Here is a 21,062-nt window from a genome sequence, read left to right as displayed (position 1 = left end):
TTCATAGCTTTAAACATAATTATTATCTCTGGTTTTTCTAATAAGACGTGCGTAAATGGGCAAAATGGGTCTCTGATCATACTGGTCGTTGTGGCTGAGAGATGGGACAGTGGACTGGTAGGGCACTGGTCCTCTGCATTTATCTTTAGTACCTAAGATAGTTATTTAAGTTTATTTTTAAGTTACCCTAGTTATAAGTTTTAATTAAGATGTACTAACAAAATATGGACAGCTATCCGGTCTTATTTGCCACCTTATCAAATGTCAAAAAACCCAACTCTAACTTATCCATTTAGTTGTTTCTGGTTTTCTTATCATGTTTTTACTGAAACTTTTACTTTAACTGAAATTAGGAAGAAATTGCACGCAATCGGCTATTTTTATAGGTGTGACGGTAGAGAAATCTCACTCCAAAGTGATATTACGCCCGAAATGAAAAGTTCCGTGGGATTCTGTTCTTTTAGATTTAGCATTAAGTGGGATTTCTTCTTATTATCATGCGCTTCCCGTTTTACACGACTGCTCACAAATAGGAGTGTATTGTTTTTAGGGTTCATGTATTTGTACGTAATTTAAAGTTTATGCTTCTTTCTTTGTTCGTGGTTCTGACCTGATGTTCATGTAACTGCCGCTTTCCTATCCTCTATTCGAATTACCTACAATACGATGTTGCCATTACTACTTGAATTATTTCATGAATAATACATGAGTTTATTAAATTTTAATACTGATTTCATTACATATTTGGAAACTTTTGTCAAATTGATTACATTAAATAGAATCAGTACATTATGCTTATATCTAAAATCAATAAACAGCCTATTTTTTCATTGATTATGATTAGATAATATCTAATCATAATCAAAAAAAAATAGGCTCATCATCATATTATGATGTCATTTATATAATTATCATTAGGTACAATAAATGTTAATTTTTAGAATGATTTCACGTGACAGGAAAACATTTTAAAGTATTTTTCGCGAGGGAGCTTATCTTTCAGGTATTGTGTGAGATAAAAGGTTTTTAGACTAATTATACATATGCAATCTCCATCTACTAGTACAGAATACTCAATACCAGAGACATTCATTTGTCTGCCTCTCTATTGTTCGAATATGCAAGAGCGATAGAGAAGCAGATAATGAAAGTTCGATTTTCATTTTTCGCTGTAGGGCCTCAGGCAACACGGAGGCGTTGCAACGACGCACTTTGCGCAACTCGATGCAACGTCCCGCGCGCCCCGCACATCACGCTTGCGCGTGTGCTGCATGCCGGAACCGGGTCGTAGCCGAAATTCACCGACCAGCGCAACCAGCTCTCCCCCTCCCTGATATAAACCTCACTATCAATACCTACAGTCTCCCATGAAATACCAGCTTACACTGGACGCCTATACGTGCACGCATGCAAATGTGCGCCCAAACATGTATACACGTCTCGCCCTTATTACAACGGAGTAAGGTGCAAATATTCGCGTCCAATGTACAGTTAGCCGAGTATCTAATCGATACGGTATCGACTGCATTCGGCCTACGAAGCCTGTACGTAAATTATTACAGTCACGCTTTTGGTAACAGGTGCAAGATACCTTTATATATCACACGTTTTCCGAAATGTCATATTGCAACGAACGTAGGCGTGGGAAGTGAGTAGATAGTTTAAGTATTTGTTTATGTAATAAAAAAATTCAGATGATTGTTTCTTTGATAAGATTGCATAGTCGTTTGTCTTTTAGATTTTCATCTCTCTTAGTACTTACAAGCTCTTCCAATTAGATCCAATTATTATCTAAATATATGTGCAATACGTGAATTTACTGATTTGAGAATAGACCCAAAAACTATGTATGCGTTGTATCTATAGGTGTATTAGTTATTTATCTTCATACTATTTTTAAATCTTTAACATCATTACTCTCGAAATTGGTTCTCTTAAACTTACCCCCTGAATTTATTCTAGCGAAAAATGTCCTAATATTATCTACTAGGCCTAATTGCTTCCAACATTGCATAGCAACATTTTTTAAAACCAACGCCCACAACGAGTACCGTCTTATCCGTGATAATCTCAAGTACTCCCAAAATTCACGAAACGGGGTCGGACATTTCAAACGTTAATCGCCATAGGGAGAGATAAGGAAAATCCTCAGAAAACGATGTGGGGGCAGAAAGCTCGTATTGAAAAAGCAACGCGAACGACCGGCTGCTCATTACTGCCACAGCTTCATTTTACAAAATAGGATTGGAGTTTCTGGAGTTTCTATAATCTTATATTTTCCACCGAAATATTTTTCACAGACTCTTCAATTAGTAATTAATTTTTCAATCAGTTTCGCTAGCGTCAAAGAATACCTGTAGCTGCATTTGACCTTATAAAATCTTTTATTGATATGTTCCTTGCAGCGCATCTCGCTTGCACACATATATAATTTAGAGCGAAATCTAGCGAGTCATAACAAAAAAGGATCCATTTGACATCTATTTGTAAGTTCGAATTGGCCTCGTAAACAAGGATTGTTGGTCGTTATTTGTTTACGACACTTAGTCACTCCCCAGTAATTAAGTTTTAAAATAGACAGGGTAACAATTTAATTTCAGATACCTGCCAGATTTGCTACTTAAACCCTTGCACAGCTGTACAAATTGGGGGTGGTAGGGAGGAAACTTTGATGCGGTGGGGTGTAATAAGTACTAATGATCGCTTGGGGGGTGAGGGTAAACTACTCGCACTTCCCCCGTGAGGTAACACATTCAGTAAGATTGATTGGTATTAAATAACTGGTATAGTTCGAGGGATAGATAATGATGGAAAAACAAGCACTTGTGCATGCCTTTTTAGAACAATTACCGTATTTAATAAACGTTTATAGTCAAATGACGTTATTGATAAATGCGCTACAGGCCTTAATTTGATAATAATCTGTCATTTTCACTTATATATATGTAGAAAAGGGATAAAACATAAATCAACTAATTGAGGCTTGTAAAGTTTTATGAATAAGAGGGAAAGCGGTTTTCGGTAAAGTTCTAAGCATATGGGAAATAACTCATGCAGGGTTAAAAATATTGCTTTAAATATTATATAAGTTTCAATGATTTTCCCATGGAATTTAGCGCGAGTCCATTTCGGGTGCCTAATGCGGTCCATGACAGAAGGCAAATAATATTTACCAAAGTACCTAGTAACAATTCCCGACATAGTAGGAGACGACCTAATTATGTTCACGCCATTCTCATTCATTACCTATGAATGACATGAGGCTTTTGGACACATACTTACTAAATAGATAAGACCCGTTGTAAATATGCTTTCCTATGTTGTATTTGTTGCCCGAAAGTCAAACAATTGGTATGCTCGCAGTTGAAAAACTCTTACCACTTATTCCGAAACTACTACATACATTTCGTCAGGTGACAACCAAAACTCACTTATTACTACTACGAGTTAATAGCCATAGTGAACCATATTAACGTCTAAATAAGGTTGATTTTTGTTTAATGATTTTTTTAGTAATTAGTGAGTTTTGGTTGTTACCTGACGATTTATTCTATACGCTCTCATGGGTGTTACTGTGTCTGCCCTGAAGGACAGTAATACGATATGTTAAGTACCACCTTTTATTGGTAAAACTTCACCTAAAAGCTTGAGGCCTAAATAGTTTCTATATACAGGGTATTTGGTGACCTTTGGGATCCTTCAAACTATTGTTTCGTGACAGATTATGGCGGTCGTCTCGTGCCTAATATTCTCAATAACATCGTTTATTAATACACCTTTTGTTTCACCAATGTCGAGAGAGCTTGTATACATACCCTTGGACCTAAGACGGTCATATTACTGATAATGAAATATGTTTCAGTTATGCCTATAACATATCGTCATCGATAACGTCTAATGCATATTAATATCACTTTTAAAAATCTACGATAACGTCTAGTTTATTAATTTTTTGTTTTAAGTTCCACTTACACTTGATCGATTTTATATTTTGATTTTCCACACCAGTTTGATACTAATTTTTAATTAAAAGTTATATATTATAACATTTACTAAGAAAAGAACTGACTTCACAAATAAATTAAAATGCTATTATCTTATGGTCTTCTTTAGTAGTTCCACTTCATTAAATGGTGTTTTCCGAAAGCAAATGCTTGGGTCCTCCTTAGGTTTAATTTAATATTATTTTTATCAATTGTTATTACTAGTATAGAGGCAATAAATATGAAAACTACATCGTTTTACCTATTGATGAGATACAATCCAGCATGTTTACAGACGAACGGTCAGCGGAGGCTTAAATTAGTAACATCCCTTTGACACCGTTCCAGTACAGAACCATGTTACATACTTGTTGCTTTAGGATCAAACTGCATCAGTACCTTCAATGCTCCTTACCAGTTCTGTCACTACAAGTTCCCCTTTCCACCAATATTTCTCCAAAACTTGTCGGCACCAATTTGAACTCCATACGCACCGGAGCTGAACCGTGGGAACTACCGGTCACCGTCATTACATATTCATGGTACCCTGGCCCGGTATCGATCATGCACCGGTTGTTCACCCTGCGACCTTGGGCAGAGCCACCTTCCGCCCCGCGCCCGAAGGCTTACCTGGTACATTGATTTTATTTTTAAGGGATTTCATATGCAAAGTCGGTAGGCCCTTTTAATAATAGATTTACTGCTGCTTTTTAGCTTTGTGTAAAGGGCTTTGGGCACTTTTCAGGGGAAAAGGTAGAATTGACTGATTTTTGTCGTATAGTTTTGAGCGCTAAATGTACCTCATGTTTGCAACATTTATTTTGGTGAATTTGTGGAATAGGTGAGAATACAGCACTACAGTTTACTTAGTCCATACATATCTTTGTCCCTTGATGATATTATAAATTTATTTCAAAGATACATTTGATAATCTGTTATTCTGTGTCTAGTAACTATTTATTATGTCATCCCATCTTTTAGACAGACCCGTGAAATATAGCATAATAGAAGCACTTTGCAGATTAAAGTCTAACCGACAAAATTATCCTCCTGGTAATTCCAGATTAGCCTCCGGAGGCTTTAATATTTACATTTTACAAAACAAGACTTTCTAATCTGAGTGTCGTTAGGTTTTAAGTGGGTGCCTAACTTTTTAATACAGGATTAATAATTCAGTATTTAATAACCCCCGTGTTAACTAGAATTAAGTGGAAAAACTAAAAGGCCGAGGCCTTCAATGTTCAATTGGGGCTATAGTTTGGAGAGCACTTTTACGACAGCCAAACAAAGTGTCATTCCTGACACTTGTGAGAGGTTTTGTCTAGATTCTAGTAAAACTTCTCTTAGGTATCTAATTTAGAACTTACGTGAAGTTAAAGGGGATATGCATTAGCGGACTGTTAAATACTCTAATTTAATTACAAATGAGGGCTATGAAAATCGAGACAATGTCGTTTATGATTCTTTAAACCTACCTGAGGTACCCCGTCGCGTTTTGAACCAGATATTTAGAATATACAGAGCACGTGTGTGCCCGTTCGTGCCCCGTTATTTCTAAAAGTTTTGCGTCGCGACGCATCTGTGCATTTTGTATGAAATCTCGTTAAAAAGGTGTCGCGTCTCACGTCTCTACTGTCTGCCTTACACTTTACATTCGTCGTCACTTCATAAATGAGATCATTATATGATACATTCGGATTTAAATATATAGATATTTCTATATGCATCTTTATTTTAAATCGGCGATACGATAAATGTTGTTGGAGATAGCGTGACGAACTGAACGCCTTTGATGAAGACTGGTGGATAACTGCTAAAGATATACGTCGAGAAATAAAAAAGGGGCTTTTGTTCAGGTGTGGGACGCTTTAGACTCTTAAATAATACATACTGATAACCGTAAAACCATTCAACTATAGTCCAAAATCTCCCATCAACTATCGTCCAAAACCAACTAGAATATCTTCGTTTAGTTGTGATTATATAATTTGAATGACGCAGTTCTGAGGCAACAATTTCCATAAATGGGTGAAAAAACCCAGATAAAACTAAAAATTGGTATGCATGCTTAATTATGTACTGAACTTGTGGGCTATAGTATAGTTGTTGAAATACCTATATGGTTTTATGGTTTTCAATTTTGGGCACACTTTGAAAATAGTATTTTGGTTACAGGGAAGGTAACCGAGGCGGCCCGGGCATGGACTCTCAGCAGCAGCAGTACTGCCTCAAATGGAACAGCTTCGGTTCAAACTTGGCCACGTCGTTCGCGAACCTCTGGAACTCGGAGAGTCTCGCCGACGTCACACTGTACTGCGAAGGTGAGTCTCTTTGTCTAAGGCGGTCGTTATAATATGGTGGGGTTTCATTCGATGCATCTTTCTGAGGGATATGAGCGGCTGTTTCCGTCTTTGGACTGTTACAACTGTTTAGGGTCGCACCCCATCACCGTGGGGTGGTCATGTCTTCGTCATTTTATGGACGATGGAGTGTCGGATGAGTGTCTGCTTACTACCGGCCGGTATCCAAACGATCGTTTTTTTTTTAGAGGGGAAAATGCGTTTTGCATACCATCCAGGCACGGGGACGAGCCTGGGATGGTTATGTCGGACTCCCGTATAGGCTCATGAGAACCACGGTTTACCAACCAACTAAAAACCCCTCTTGGCCGCCTCAGGGCTATAAGGCCAGCCACAGGTATACTGGAGCACTACTTCCGCAGCCTCGCCAGCGGCTGTCCGGACTCTGGACACTACTCTGAGGAAACTTATTTCCCTTACCTCCCTAATAAACCTTGCGATCCCTAGCCCGCTGATACCGTTTGAGCGGGGCTGGGTTTCAGGACCGCAGTGAAGGCAACCGGTGGCAAAGCTGGCGAGTGCGGCGTGCCGTTGGGCTCTTTACAATAGATGCGTATCAGCATACCGTTTCTTTGTGCAAGCAGGACATCGCTATATACTCGCATAGTGATGTTTCTCTCACGCATCGGAGCGGCGTGCGGATTCGCGGCAGTGTTATATTAGCCGCATACGGGAGAGCAATGTATATCTTTAGAGTATACTCTTCAACGCCTTTCTAACTTTTTTTTTGTGATAGGTTAGATAAGATCTCGTTTCTTAAATAAAATTCTAATCTTGGAAGGAGTTCTAATACATTGTGACACTTGGTTTTAAGGGAAATTCACTATTCACGTGAAGTATAAAAATTCTGAATCTCAACAAATATCTATCTCGATAGGCAATATTATACAACTATGAGATTTCAAGCTCAATAATTGTAGTAAAAAACGTTCAAAATATATTATCTTCTACTTCCCCGAAAGATTATGTAGGTATGCCATACACTGTTTTTAATATTCAAGAACCTAGTACGGTTTAAACGTTATATTTCTTTTATTTTCCTGCACATAATGTAGGCAGGACTGATGAGTCACGATGACTTGAGAGAACTCAACCATCTGAAAATGCGCGGCCATGGTTCAAGAGACTCGAGGGATGCGGCCGAGTTTCTGACAGCCCTTAATGTAAATGAAGGTAGCTTATAAAAAAAAACCGGCCAAGTGCGATTCGGACTTGCGCACGAAAGGTTCCGTACCATTACGGAAAAAAACAGCAAAAAAATCACGTTTGTTGTATGGGAGCCCCATTTAAATATTAATATTATTCTGTTTTTAGTATTTGTTTTTATAGCGGCAACAGAAATACATCATCTGTGAAAATTTCAACTGTCTAGCTATCACGGTACATGAGATACAGCCTGGTGACAGACGGACAGACGGACAGCGGAGTCTTAGTAATAGGGTCCCGTTTTTACCCTTTGGGTACGGAACTCTAAAAACGATTACAGTGAAACTTGGTTAAGTGGGACCTGGATAAGTGGGAAACCTCTATAGCTGGGACTCATAGTGCGGTCGCGACACTTTAGTACTGAATTACCTCTGCTAGTGAGACAAAACAGACCTCTATAACTGGGATTAGCACTTTCGATTTTGTACCTGGCTAACTGAAACCCTGGGTAAGTGGAATACCTCTTTAACTGAGACAAATTTGCTCGTCCCTTGAAGTCCCACGTCCCACTTATCCAGGTTCACGTAATATAATGATACAGGATAGTAGTACAGTCGCCATCAGGTATATCGGAGCGGCCAAGGTGTCCACAAATATCTGAACACGCCTCTATGGTCAAGGCGTTATAGTGCTTGTTCAGATATATGTGAACACCTTGGTCGCTCCGATATATCTGATGGCTACTGTAGTATTTTTGTAATTAGCTTTAAAACGTTTTTAACTAAAACGTTTTTACACGCGCATAAATATATTTTTAAAATAATATACAGTAAATACTCATTAAAAAAAACTGTTTTGTTTAAACGTCAATTTGCTTAGTCGAGGTCATCTTTGAAGGCTGCGAAAATGCTAAAATTTTAATATGGCAAGTGAATTATAAAAAACCGGATATGCGAGTCGAACTCGCCCACCGAGGGTTCCGAACATTTTTTTTCCTGTACTTGTAATGTAACCCCCTTTATTATTCATAAAACTTTACGGACCTGATTTAGTTAAATTATGTTTTATCCTTTTCTTACAAATACAAAGGTCAAAATGAAATAAAAACAAACGGTTCATAGTTAATTCTGGCATGTAACACGTTTATGAATAACGTTATAAGACGATATAACTTGCAGAATATCATAGTTCTAGGTCAACGGGAAGTACCCTTTAAATTTTGATTCCCTTGAGTGTCGAAATATACGTTTTTAATACAGTTGCTCAAAAAGTGCTACTTTTCGTGGCTGTTTAGCGTGCGGAAAGTTGGTTTTCGCAAACTAGTGCTTTTTACTTTTCCAATTTTTTTAAATTTTTACTTGTTCCAATTCATGACTACTTATTGATGAGTGTTAATATTAGTTTCATTTAAACGTCGTAATCAACATAAAAACCTACTGTTAATGTAAGAATACGAAAAATATGCATATTTCATATTTTATTACTTACCTCTTCATCATTATAAGTATTATAACACGTTTATTTTTTAATGTTGAAAAACCGTTCTTAATAAGTTGTCTGAATGGAACGGAACGCCTGTCAAAGAAGAGGCGTATTTTCTTACTGCAAGAATGTTTTAAGTTTCCATAGGCAACATTCGACATTGTTTTTATAAATATACGATACACAAATAATCATAAATAACGATATTTAGGTAAGAATAGTACAATGTTTTAATATTTACAATTGTTTCTGTCTAGAACATGCATTTGAAAAAAAAAAACTTTCATTGAAGTGGGTTCAATAATAATAACAAAATCTATTCTAGTCGAATAAAAGCTAGAAAAACACTTCTTCAAAATGTCAATGTCAATGATGTCACAGAATTAATAATATAAAAGTTTCGAATTCCGTTCCTTACTTGTTGCTTTTCTTATTTTTTCGCAACTGTATTAAAAAACGTCGTTCGATACACGTGCGGAAATGTCTCCTACGGCTCGTGGCAAGATATCTTGGTACTCGTGAAGTAATGACATACTTTCCGCACTAGCATCGAAATGTACTATTTTCGGCATAAACGGCCGTATCTTTTATTTACGTTAACTTAGAACTTTGATTTTTTCACATCTTCAAGAGACTATAGACGATATAGTATATGGTTTTAATTTCAACTTGATAATATCTCAACGCGATCCCGAGATAAAGGGTCTTTACAGACAGACGGACGGACAACAAAGTGATCCTATAAATAAGAGTTCCATTTTTTTCCTGAGGTACGTTAGTTTGAGGTACGGAACCCTAAAAAAAACTTAAAATATACAATAGTTGAGACATGGTTAATTTTAGATCCATCCATTTTTTTAGTTAAAATGCTCAAATTGAGTAGAACAATTAAAGAAAATCAGTTTCCAGCGAATCTTTTAAGAAAATTTACGGTTCGATAACTTTTCGGATAACCCCCTTATTCATAAAACTTAGCAAACCATTGTTAAATTTTGTTATTAGACTAATATTATTAGTCCACGAACAGGGGCCCATTTCACGAACAATATTAGTCCAATATTATTAGTGTGTTGCCATGGTAACCCATACTTGACAGTTCGTGGAATAATAATATTAGTCTAATATCGTTCAAGAAATGGGCCCCTGGATGTGCCTGTACAATTGTACATGTAACGTCGTAAAAGTTGTAAATTATTATTATTATCTCCGTATTATCACGACATTCATAACACAATGTTAATTCGAACGTTGTGCGTAGATGCATGTACACGAAATCTTGCTAAAATGATAAAAAGGTCGTTGACATCGTTTGCGATAAATTTTGCACTTTTTCCCAATTGGCCTTGACGTTGGCGTGTGTATTATTTTTACGGTGTGTGTATTAAATTTGATAAGGTATATGTAACTATTGCAGATATTGAAGAAAAAAGGGTGGACTTTGATAATGATGTTGATTTAAACATCATTGATTTTATTGCTGTCGATATAAATTTGAGTGTTACATAACTAACAACCATGCCAATTCGAACGTACACTGACATCAAAATGACGTCATTTAGTTATAGTGCATTTCGTTCCTATACTTGTCCGTACATGTATTGACGCGAGCGAGACGCACGATAACTAAATTACATCATTTAAATATCATTATGATGTCAGTGTATGTTCGAATTGGCCTCAACTTTAGTTTTATTAGGAAAATATTTACAAGTTCAGTATCTCGAAAAAAACGGCCTTGAAATATCAGATAGTTGAATGCACAGGTTATCATGTTATTGCGTTTTCCTTGAACAGAACACGTGTAAATGACTCAAAGATTATTCACCGTTGAGTTGCAAAATTTGTAATATTTTCCTACTAAACAGTATTTTCAAATGTGTCGCGAAAACTTCGCCGTAATATTTCATCGGCATAAATTCGGCGGTTGTAAAACGTTCAGGTATTAAATTTCACCTGGGGGCTTCTTTAATAAGGCTGTAAACTTACACTGCGAAGCTTTGTGCATATAGTATGCGGGTAGGCATTTCTATTCAAATTCGGGTGTTAATTAAACCTCGTCACGTCTCCCATGAATGTGTTGCCGAGGAATAGCCGAGATAGTTGTTGTCATCTCCCGTAAACATTGCCGACTTTGATGGCAGCGCCTTTAATACTCTTCGTGTTGATAACAAGAAACATGAACTTACTGCAGTTTTATTTCAAAGTAAACGCTGTAGGCTCTAGCCAATTTGTGTGAAGAAGCTGAATTGAATTGTTATCCAAGAACCCACGTTAAAAGGATGCAAAGAAATTATTTACAATTGATAATAACAAGAAACATGAACTTACTCGTTGCAAACTTTAACAAGCTCAATGATGAAATTTGAAAAGCTCACATTTAACGAACGTAAAGAAATTTCCCGCAATGCCATTGTTAAACATCGGAAAGCTAACAAAGTTGAGATTTTTTTCGACGACTTTTTGACCCTACTCTACTTCACAATGACGACTTGATTGCAGTTAATTTGCAGGACTGTTTCAATGGATTTTATAAGAGTTTTTCCTGTAAGGTTTCCAGTCGTAACTTTTCGAGGTCGAGCCGAACAAGTGCGCTAGACGCAGTGGGAAGGGGAGGGTGGGGGGAGCCACCCACCGAGGACTGGGCTGTAGAAATGTTTGCTGTTAATGTGGAGATGGCTTTTGGGAATTGAAATTTATTTTCAAATTGTGGCAATACTTTATGGTAGTCTTCTTGTCAATACTCATGCATTTGATGCTGCCACTATTCACAAAATTAGTATTCAAAAGTAAACAAAAAATATATTGGAAAATGGTTTTAATTAAACTTGTAATTTGAATGCAGGTAAAGTAAATACATACAATTCATGTTTTTAAGCTTGTTACGCAGTGCACCAATTTTGCCAAAGTTATACAGTATATCACAGAAACTTCCATATCTACCTCACGTCGGATATTCGCTGGATCTATTCTGGCACTTACCTCTGAGGTTGGGGTGAATCTCGTTATTCTGCATGGCCGGTTCGAATTCTCGTTATAATGTTCCTTTACTAAGGTCTATACAGTCGCTCTTTGCTCCAACACGTATCTATTTAGTTCCTACTCGTGTCAATATTGCTTCCGCATAATGATAACCATGCTTTGAAAATTCTCCGTAGGTAATGACTTGTTTATCATGCAGTAGGATGCATGGACATGTACTAGATTGTTGTTTACGAACGCTACGATGATATTAGATCACTTAACTGTATCGAAGTCAAACTCTGCTTAATATGGCAATACTCTAATAAAGTACTTCTGTTGTATATTGTCTTTTGTTTGTGACGGAATATACAATTGTGGAAGAATACAATTTTTTGCTGCTCTGCCGCGCGACTTAGAAATTAGCGCCAACATTTTTCAGTTTTAAATTTCCAAGTACCGCATTATATGCGTTTCGACAACGGCGGCGAACGCATCGGCGCGGCTAGCTTCCCTTATCGACCGAGCCGCTATATGTGTCGCGAGGCAACCAACCCTCCCAAAACCTCCCAAACTCCCCCACTCGACTTGGCCGTATTCCAGCTGCCGACACGGATTGCACGGAGTCACATAACGCTTAACACAGCCTAATGCGGCTCTCGAAAATTCCTCTCCACAGAATTGATTACACTCACACTGTGTCAAACCGACAGCCAGTTGGAAAGACTCGGTCCTTTTGCATCATTTTTACGGTTTCACTTTCTGGTGTGAATTTCGTGCGTGCATTTATTCAAATGTGGGGCGGGCGGAGGTTTAGGTGGCAAATATTGGATTGTTTATTCTGGGCAACTACGTGCGAGTCGGGCGATACCTTGCGACAATACGTTTCAATATATTCGGCGTCTGCTGCTGGTAGAAGTTGATACAATATTTGGTTTGAAGTGTGCTCGTTCGAGACGATCTCATAATCTACGGTATATTAATACGAGTAGTAGGTAGGTACCTACTGAAATAGATTGTTTTAGCGATACAGTATTTCCTTTATATTGTCATATAAGCCAATCGATTCCGAATTCAAAAACTGCACATCGATCATTACTATTCATTAGATAAACTCAAGTACCTAATCATAGTTGAAATGATAACAAAACGTAGCTACGATACACTAATAGATTAAACAGCCGCCAAGGGCTTCGAGGCTTAAAAATTTAAACAGGCATTGAATAGTGCGTCGCCAAATCTTGAATACTTGATGAGGAGAGGCGATTCAGGTTTTACGTTCAATAAAAGGGGGTTTACGTCCTATTTATAGCTCAATTTCGGTGTTTAGATCAATAATGTGTTTCAGATTGAACAAATTATCTAGAGCAATGATATTTTATTAGTGCATTTAGTATGATCGATTACAATCAACACGAAAAAAAAAATGCTCGGAAGTCGCAGGCGATTGTCATCGGTAGTCCTTATTATGTAGATTGTAGGAATGCTTTCGGACATGGTAGTAGACATTTTGTTTGATGGGACTAATATCCCTTACTCCTCTACTGTCCGAAATTTGGGTATCACCATGGATCAGACAGTTTCTTCGTCTCCCCATGTTGCTGTGGTGAGTTAAAACGTATTTGGATCCCTCCACTCTCTTCGACGGCTGCAGAATTTTCTTCGTCTTCATACTAAACTGACTCTTGCCCGTTTTCTCTTGCTCTTATCTTCTAGGCTATGGTGACATTGCGTTTCTGGATCTTAATGAGGAATTGCTGGATAAACTTGAGCGTTTACAAAATGTTTGTATCAAGTATATATTTGGACTCCGTAAATATGATCACATCTCCAACTTTCGCTCCCAGCTCGGGTGGTTACCGATCCGCCGACGCAGAGATGTGCATGTCGTGTCGTCGCTATTCAATATACTCTTTAACCCCCGTTCCCCATCTTACCTAACGGAAAGATTTAACTATCTGGCTGAAGGCAGTGATCACCGCTTACGATCTAGTTCTAATCTCACGCTTGCTATTCCTCCTAATGAGACGCGAACGTATGCAAATTCTTTCACGGTGCGCGCTGTGAAGTTGTGGAACGAGTTGCCCCTGTCGCTCAAACAGTCCCAATCTGTAGCGTCACTCAAGGCTAATCTGAAGAAGATTTAGCTTCCCATTCAACGTGATCTGGTTAAGTACTAACTTTTTTTTTTTTACACTTGTGATATTTATATATATTATCATATATATTTAGTATGATATTATGTATGTATGCTAGTATGTATTTTATGTGTAGTTAACTTTTTTAAATATCATTCTACATTTTAACTATAAAACTCACGTGAGACTCAAACATATTAGATTATTTTAAACCGGGTCACTCACGTATTATTAAGTCGAATAGCTCGACATGTTTCAAACATGTGTTTGTTTTCATGTTGTTGTTTAAATTGGACCGAAACATGTCGAGCTATTCGACTTAATAATACGTGAGTGACCCGGTTTAAAATAATCTAATATAATTGTACATTGTTATTGTCTATCTGACCTGACTAGTTTTCCACTCATCTACTCGAAGGTTAGCTGGAAGAGATTCCTTATAGGGATAAGTTCGCCTTTGTACTTCCATTACTGTAATTTATTCTTGTAAACCAGTGCTGTGTACAATAAAGTGATTACTACCACTACTACTAAAATCAACCAGATCTATTGCACTCATAATTCGTAACGTAGGAGACTTCAGCCGGGCTAGCACATGATTCGCGCGAGAGTATCTCGCCGCGACATAGACTACCCGTCCCCCTTTAATTCATACAGTTAGTAAAAGACAAGTAGTCTATCTCGCGGCGAAATACTGTCGCGTCAATCATGTGCTCGGCCTACAGAGTTCCCTCTCATATTGACATATATTTATGAGTTTCAAATTTACGATATTTACATTATTATAGTACTTACGTAATCATGACGAATTGTGGGTTCGTTCCAAAAATACTTAGCAAATTATTATTGAAATCCAGACTCGTAAACGGATAACTAAAACCATAATAGACCAGTTCATTTTTATACTGACATTGCCGTCGCGACTGACGTGAATTAGAGGCATTTCTTCATAATCTACCGCACATTAAAGTGGCGTTTATCACATGGTTGGTTTTAGGTTAACGTCGAAAATCAAGGTGTTGGTGCGGTTCGCCAAACGATGGGAAAAGGGGGGTTCGGGGGAGTTGGTACCACACCAACGCTCCCCCTCTAGCTACATATACTTGAGTGCATTATACGTAAAACAAAGCCACCCCATAACTCCCAGGAGTAATATGCGTTGCATGGTGACCGGAGGCACAAATTTTTAACCCTTTAGGGGGTTGCAGGGTCGTGGCCGTTAATTGCATTTAGGGATGTGCGTTAGGGTTGTTGTTACCTTAACGAAACAGATAATCGCGGGTGGGGTGCACACTCGTTATAGGTTATTGTTTTAACTTTTTAATTACTTGATTGCTTAAGATTTTACAAGTTGTTTTATTTCCACCCTTTTGTTTAAGGGTAAGCTTCTCCGTAAGTTATTACTTCCATAGTTAAATGCGCGTACGGCTGTACGACGTCTTTGATGTCCTCGTAAACATAAAACGAGAAAGTTGCTGCGACTTCTGACTTGTTGAGTGTCTAAAGTAACTTCACGAAATGCTACGCAATAAAGTAATCAGTAGAGAATCACGAAAAGTTACAAAGTTTTAACGCTAATTTACAATGTTAAATATATTAATAACGGGTCACTCACGTGTTTTAAGTCGAAAACGCTCGACATGTTAATTTACAATGTTTATTAACTAGACTTATATTGACCGGGATATAGACCGTGATTACCTTCAGTCTAGTAAAACTAACCGTGAATCATTCAAAACTCTAATGTTTATTAAGCTGGTGTGAGTTTCCTGCGTGTCTCTTTTATTTCTATTTTAAACGAACTCTTCGCGAAAACCATATTCCGCTTTAAGAGCTTTAAGCTCAGCCGAATTGCACCTTCCCGTACAAACGTAGTTCCGCTCTCTTTTTAAAACTACGCGTGTGATTGTAATGAAACTTTGCACATACATGACGTATATAGGTCTTTAATTAGTTTATATAGGTCCAGTTATATGTTGTATAAAACAAACGAAATAGAGCAAAAACTAATTTTGTATGAAAGATAATATTGTCTTCGGTTATCGCGATAGTTACTCATGAAATAAAACTATGATATAATCCGTTTTCATAGTTTTATTTGTATGAAAGACTTAAATTCGCTGTATTTTTTTGAACTATGGTATCCGAAGCTACATAAACTAATTACAGATAGATACATATACTTTATCCTATTGTAAGTACAAAGTTTTAGAGCAATCTAGCTAGTTGTTTTAAAATGAGAGCGGAACTACGTTTGTATGGAGAACCGAGCTTGCCGGGGACCCTTAATAATTTTGCATTAAGTGACATATAGCTTTTCATATTAATGAAACGCATGATTTATTAAATTTACATGTGAAAAGAATTAGGCGTTCGGAAATTGTGATGCGTTGTCAATATTAATTCCTAAACAAAGGTTCGTGTTGTATAAATACGAAACGACTTCCAGTTCCACATAACATGTTGCTACGCCAATACAAGGCATTATAGGCGATGTATTATGTAAGAGGTGGTATAAAAGGTGAGCGTGGCAAGAATTTATTTATTTGTCTCAAGACCCAGACAAGGCCCACGTTTAATCATAAAAAAATACCTGAATAGGTGCTGTTATAAAGGGCGAAGGGAGTTTCTGACTCGAACGTCCTAATAAACTGTAGCTACGTACTCCCACTTTTTTTAAATTATATTTTTTTGTTGTGTTTAGTTTTGCGATTCGTTTTAATTGTAATAGTTTTTTTTTATAAACATTACATACATTTTTTACCCCTTTAGGATCAAAACATCTCTTCTCTCTAAATAGAAACGACGTAGGTATATTTAAAAACCTAGTGGGGGGAGAGGTACGGGTTTTTTTTAATAGCCCGGCTGTCCGTGATTGCAATTTTGCCAGACGTAAGACCACCATCGCCAACCAACGCACGTAGCCCGGGCGTCCGAAACGCTTCACCTAGTTTTTCAGTACCCCCACTTTCCCCCTCCGTGCAAGATTGATTTTCTCTCGCACATTTCGCTTGCACTTTCAGTGGGGGTGTGTATCTCTCCCTCTCTAGCGTGGCCCGGTCGACCTTGAAACGGGGCGGGCGCACACAGACGTCTGGCAAGGGATGCGTTGTCGTCTACACGCAGTGGGGTTGTGTGGGTGAGCCTGGAAACGGGGTTAGTCGTGCTCCCCACCCCACTGATGTCGTTTTCACTTGCATCCGGGCGCCGGTTATACCTATACGTATGTAAGGGACCCGATTTTCGATCTGATTATGGTACTGGCAACGAATTTTCCCTTTCATTTCGGAGCGGGTGGCTGTGCTATGTGCAATTTAGTTTTGATGGTTGTTACGTGTCTCCGTAACGGCTTTAAGTCTAACACTATTTTAGTACTATTCGAGTATGTTTATTGGTTACGTAGCCTTTACCATTTGCTTAACGTTGTTTTGCACTTTATTTTATTTTTGCGATTCACGTTGCGACTTCGCGTAGCGCCACTGAGCAAACAGCTGTTGCTAACGCTTGATATTTATTTATACTGTATTATTCTCTTTATCCTTTGTTATGGTGATTCCATTTTATGACTTATGGCGTATTCAATGCACCTGTTTCTTGGATTAATAGTTTTGGATTTCTTTTTATTATCGTTTTACTTTTACTCGGCTTTACTATTAAGTCTCTTGAGACTCAATTACATCGCTAACGTATACTGTATTTCGACTTTTTCACTTATCTAGGAATGTTCTTTATGTTTACCAAGGGAACTAACTCTATTACTATACTCTGTATCTTTAGGTATTTAAATAAAAGTAAACAAACAATTTGTACATTTTCGGGTAGTTATAACATTTATTGGTTAACCAGCCAAATACAAAACCGCTTGGATCTGTCACTGAACGACCTGACTTTAACCTACATTATTTGGTCATGTAATGTTTTCAACTACCCTCAAATGGCTCCTTAAGCCACTTTTGTTTACTTTTATTTAAATACCTAAAGATACAGAGTTTAGTAATATAAAATGATACATAAGTGGTAGGTATATTCTACGATAACGCCAAATTTTACATGGAAAGTATACAGGTGATAAAAATAATTTTCATATCGTGGATTAGAAAGACTTTATTTGGCCATTTTCAGCGATTATCTAGATCATAATAAAAAACTAGTAATATCCAGCCAAAATTGATTGAAAAAGCTAATATTCCACGCGATATTCGTGTTTATCCATAGTAAAACTAGTAGTATACCTAATGAACTCGCAAAGTATAACTACACGTTAAAAAGAGACCGAATAAGTATAGCCTCCTAAGTCCCAGCTTTTTTTAAACGTCATAGTCCTAGGCCTCTTGTCTTTTTATAGCACATAATAAATATTTGCTGTCAGTCCTGAACAGACTATTTACAACTCTATGGACTGTAAGAATACTCTGCGCGAGCATTCAAATTTGAAAGCAAATTTAATGCTGGGACTGAAGGGTGGCTTTTATTATGTACAAAATTTGGTACCGCAGGACTTAGGAGGATAGGTAAGTATATCAAAATAAACCGCCAGTGATGACTAGTGACTACGACACCACATAAACGGCGACATAGTTAGTCGGCGTGTGCGGTCGCGCTATTTTGCATTACACTGCTCCCTTTGTTTGGGAAAACGAATGTGCGTGAAGGACCCGGCGATACGTCACCCTGCATAAAGGTTCTTGTAGACCGCGATTTATCATTTGATTTACCTACAACAATGGCTGTGGAGAATACCATGTCTTTCTTATTAGCACCCGGTTTGACATTTAAAAAGTGCGCAGACAAGGGCCTGACACTCTTTGATAGAGAAAGAGAGAAAATAGTGCCATGCTTTGTCCTTATCACCGACCGGGTTTTTTTTCATGGTCGGGTTATGGCAGCATAGGTAGGAGGCGATGGCGAAATACCGAAATTTATAAGAGTGAAAGAGAAAAAGGATTATGCTGCCATACATTAACCTGTCAATACATACATGAATATGTCTTTCTCTTACCCCTGGTCGCTCGGTTTCATGTCTATAACTACTATACCATGTCTATGTGCGCAGACAAGTGATACTTATATGTCGATGTCACGTAACGTAAAGTCATATTCAAAGAGTTGTGTTTGTGCTCTGTGTTGTTTGCTATAATATATCCATACTAATAATATAAATGCGAGTGTCTGTCTGTCTGTCTGTTACCTCTTCACGCTTAAACCGCTGAACCGATTTAGTTAAAATTTGATATAGAGATAGTTTGAGTCTCGGGGAAGGACATAGGGTAGTTTTCATTCCAGAAATCATCCTTTAAGGGGGTGAAAAGGGAGATGGAAGTTTTCCATCGATAAAAAGTAGATTGGATACGAAATAAGCTACCCAAATTACTAACTCCACGCAGACGAAGTCGCGGGCAAAAGCTAGTCATTTATAAATAGATTCTTAAATGCATTTAAAAAACGGGGCCGTAATTATAAGTTTTTCGTCTATTTAAGGCTCAATCGTTAATTATACCTTAAGGCGCTTCGCGCAGTTTTTGGCCAAAAACTGTTACTTTTTAGAGCTTATAACTTCTAAATGAGTCAACCAAAAATTATGAAAAAAATATATATGCATCTTCACTCTATGGACAACAATCGCAACATTTGACTTTTTTCCTGAAATTTGTAGTTTCACCGAAAAAAAAATAACACGACAGGCCGTTTTGCGGCTAACTTTGCTTATAACTTCTAAACGGCTTAATCGATTAAAATGATTTTTAAACTAACAAAAATGATTTAACAGGTTCTACAAATGCAACATAGCTTTTCTTAATCAAAAAATATTTTCTTAAGAAATCGAACGTTTTTCCACATTTCATGCGTATGCAGCCTGAAAATGGCGTGGCCGGCAGTCGTGTGCCAGCTTTGAGACGAGGAGGCTGTGTCGCTCGTCGCTCCGTGCCTTCCTTGCACTATGTTCGCTTATGCACAAGCAAAGTGCTATAATATCGGAGTAATTGTGGCCAAAGAATAAATAACTGCAGAGCGCTGATTTGGTTGCGACGCGCATTAGCGAGCGCAACACGGTATTTTGCGGTCTATTACAATGAATGTAATGATAATATCCGTATATATTATACTATAATATACGTATGTTTGAGAAAACTTCATTTGAAATAAATAAATAAATGTTTTCTAACCGACATATTATAATGTCATTCAAGTTTTACGTTTTGAATAATGTTCCATTCCATCTCGAAACAATAAATAATTGATTTAATATAAGCTACCTATTACCTATTACGTTGTATGTATGAATAGTATTTGTTAAAAAACATTGTTTTTGTAGTTTAAAAATAATTTTAATCGATTTAGAACTAGCAAAACGGCCTATCGTATTATACTATTAAGTTTATTGTAGGTTTAGTTAAGTACTAATTAGTGTTAAATAGTGTAATTGTAGTTATGTCTGTAAATTTTTCATGGGTGATCCTTGCGTGTTAATAAACGTTTTATTATTTTATTATTATTTGTATCTCCTTCTGGATTTCAAGGGTTCCGTACATTACTCAAATTAAACAATTTATTTTTTATGTGAAACGTGCGTGAAATGTCTTTAATAAACCCGTAGGGTTGGATCAAAAACTAAATAATTAAGTCCGACTCACGATTGACTGCTCATTTCTAATAAGTTTTCCTGTGATCTATAGATATTAAGAAAGTAAGTAAAGATCTATTTTGTGTATTTTTTTCAAAATTTTATACCCAGTAGTTTCGGAGATAAGAGCTCATTTTTTGCCTATTTTCGTGAATAACTTCTAAACAATTTAAAAGTACTTGTTGCTAGGCCTATTTGAATAAAGAATATATTGAATTGAATTGAATTGACTGTTTATCCTAAAATTATAAAAAATATACATTTAAGATTCTCACAATGAGCTCTTTCATTTGATATGTTTATATGTAACACGATATAGTTTGAAAAACTTTTTTTTAAATTTTCTTTTTTACCCCCCAAAAGTGGCCCCCGT

The 21,062-nt window shown here is 37.2% G+C and overlaps 1 protein-coding gene across 2 annotated transcripts in view; it reads left to right on the top strand.

Annotated features, from left to right (window-relative positions):
• LOC134740825 (zinc finger protein chinmo) overlaps positions 1 to 21,062 on the top strand; it is a 125,134-nt gene that overhangs the window by 72,894 nt on the left and 31,178 nt on the right. For both annotated transcript variants that reach the window (XM_063673468.1, XM_063673467.1), the window contains exon 2: positions 6,159 to 6,304. In XM_063673468.1, the coding sequence (XP_063529538.1) occupies positions 6,184 to 6,304 (121 nt within the window). In that variant the 5' untranslated portion in view covers positions 6,159 to 6,183. The remainder of the gene's footprint in view (positions 1 to 6,158; positions 6,305 to 21,062) is intronic.

This window comes from Cydia strobilella, chromosome 4 (assembly GCF_947568885.1).
Source record: "Cydia strobilella chromosome 4, ilCydStro3.1, whole genome shotgun sequence".
NCBI classification, from domain to species: domain Eukaryota; kingdom Metazoa; phylum Arthropoda; class Insecta; order Lepidoptera; family Tortricidae; genus Cydia; species Cydia strobilella.
Note: the sequence above shows the minus strand (reverse complement) of the source record. Positions and strands in the feature narration are given on the sequence as shown.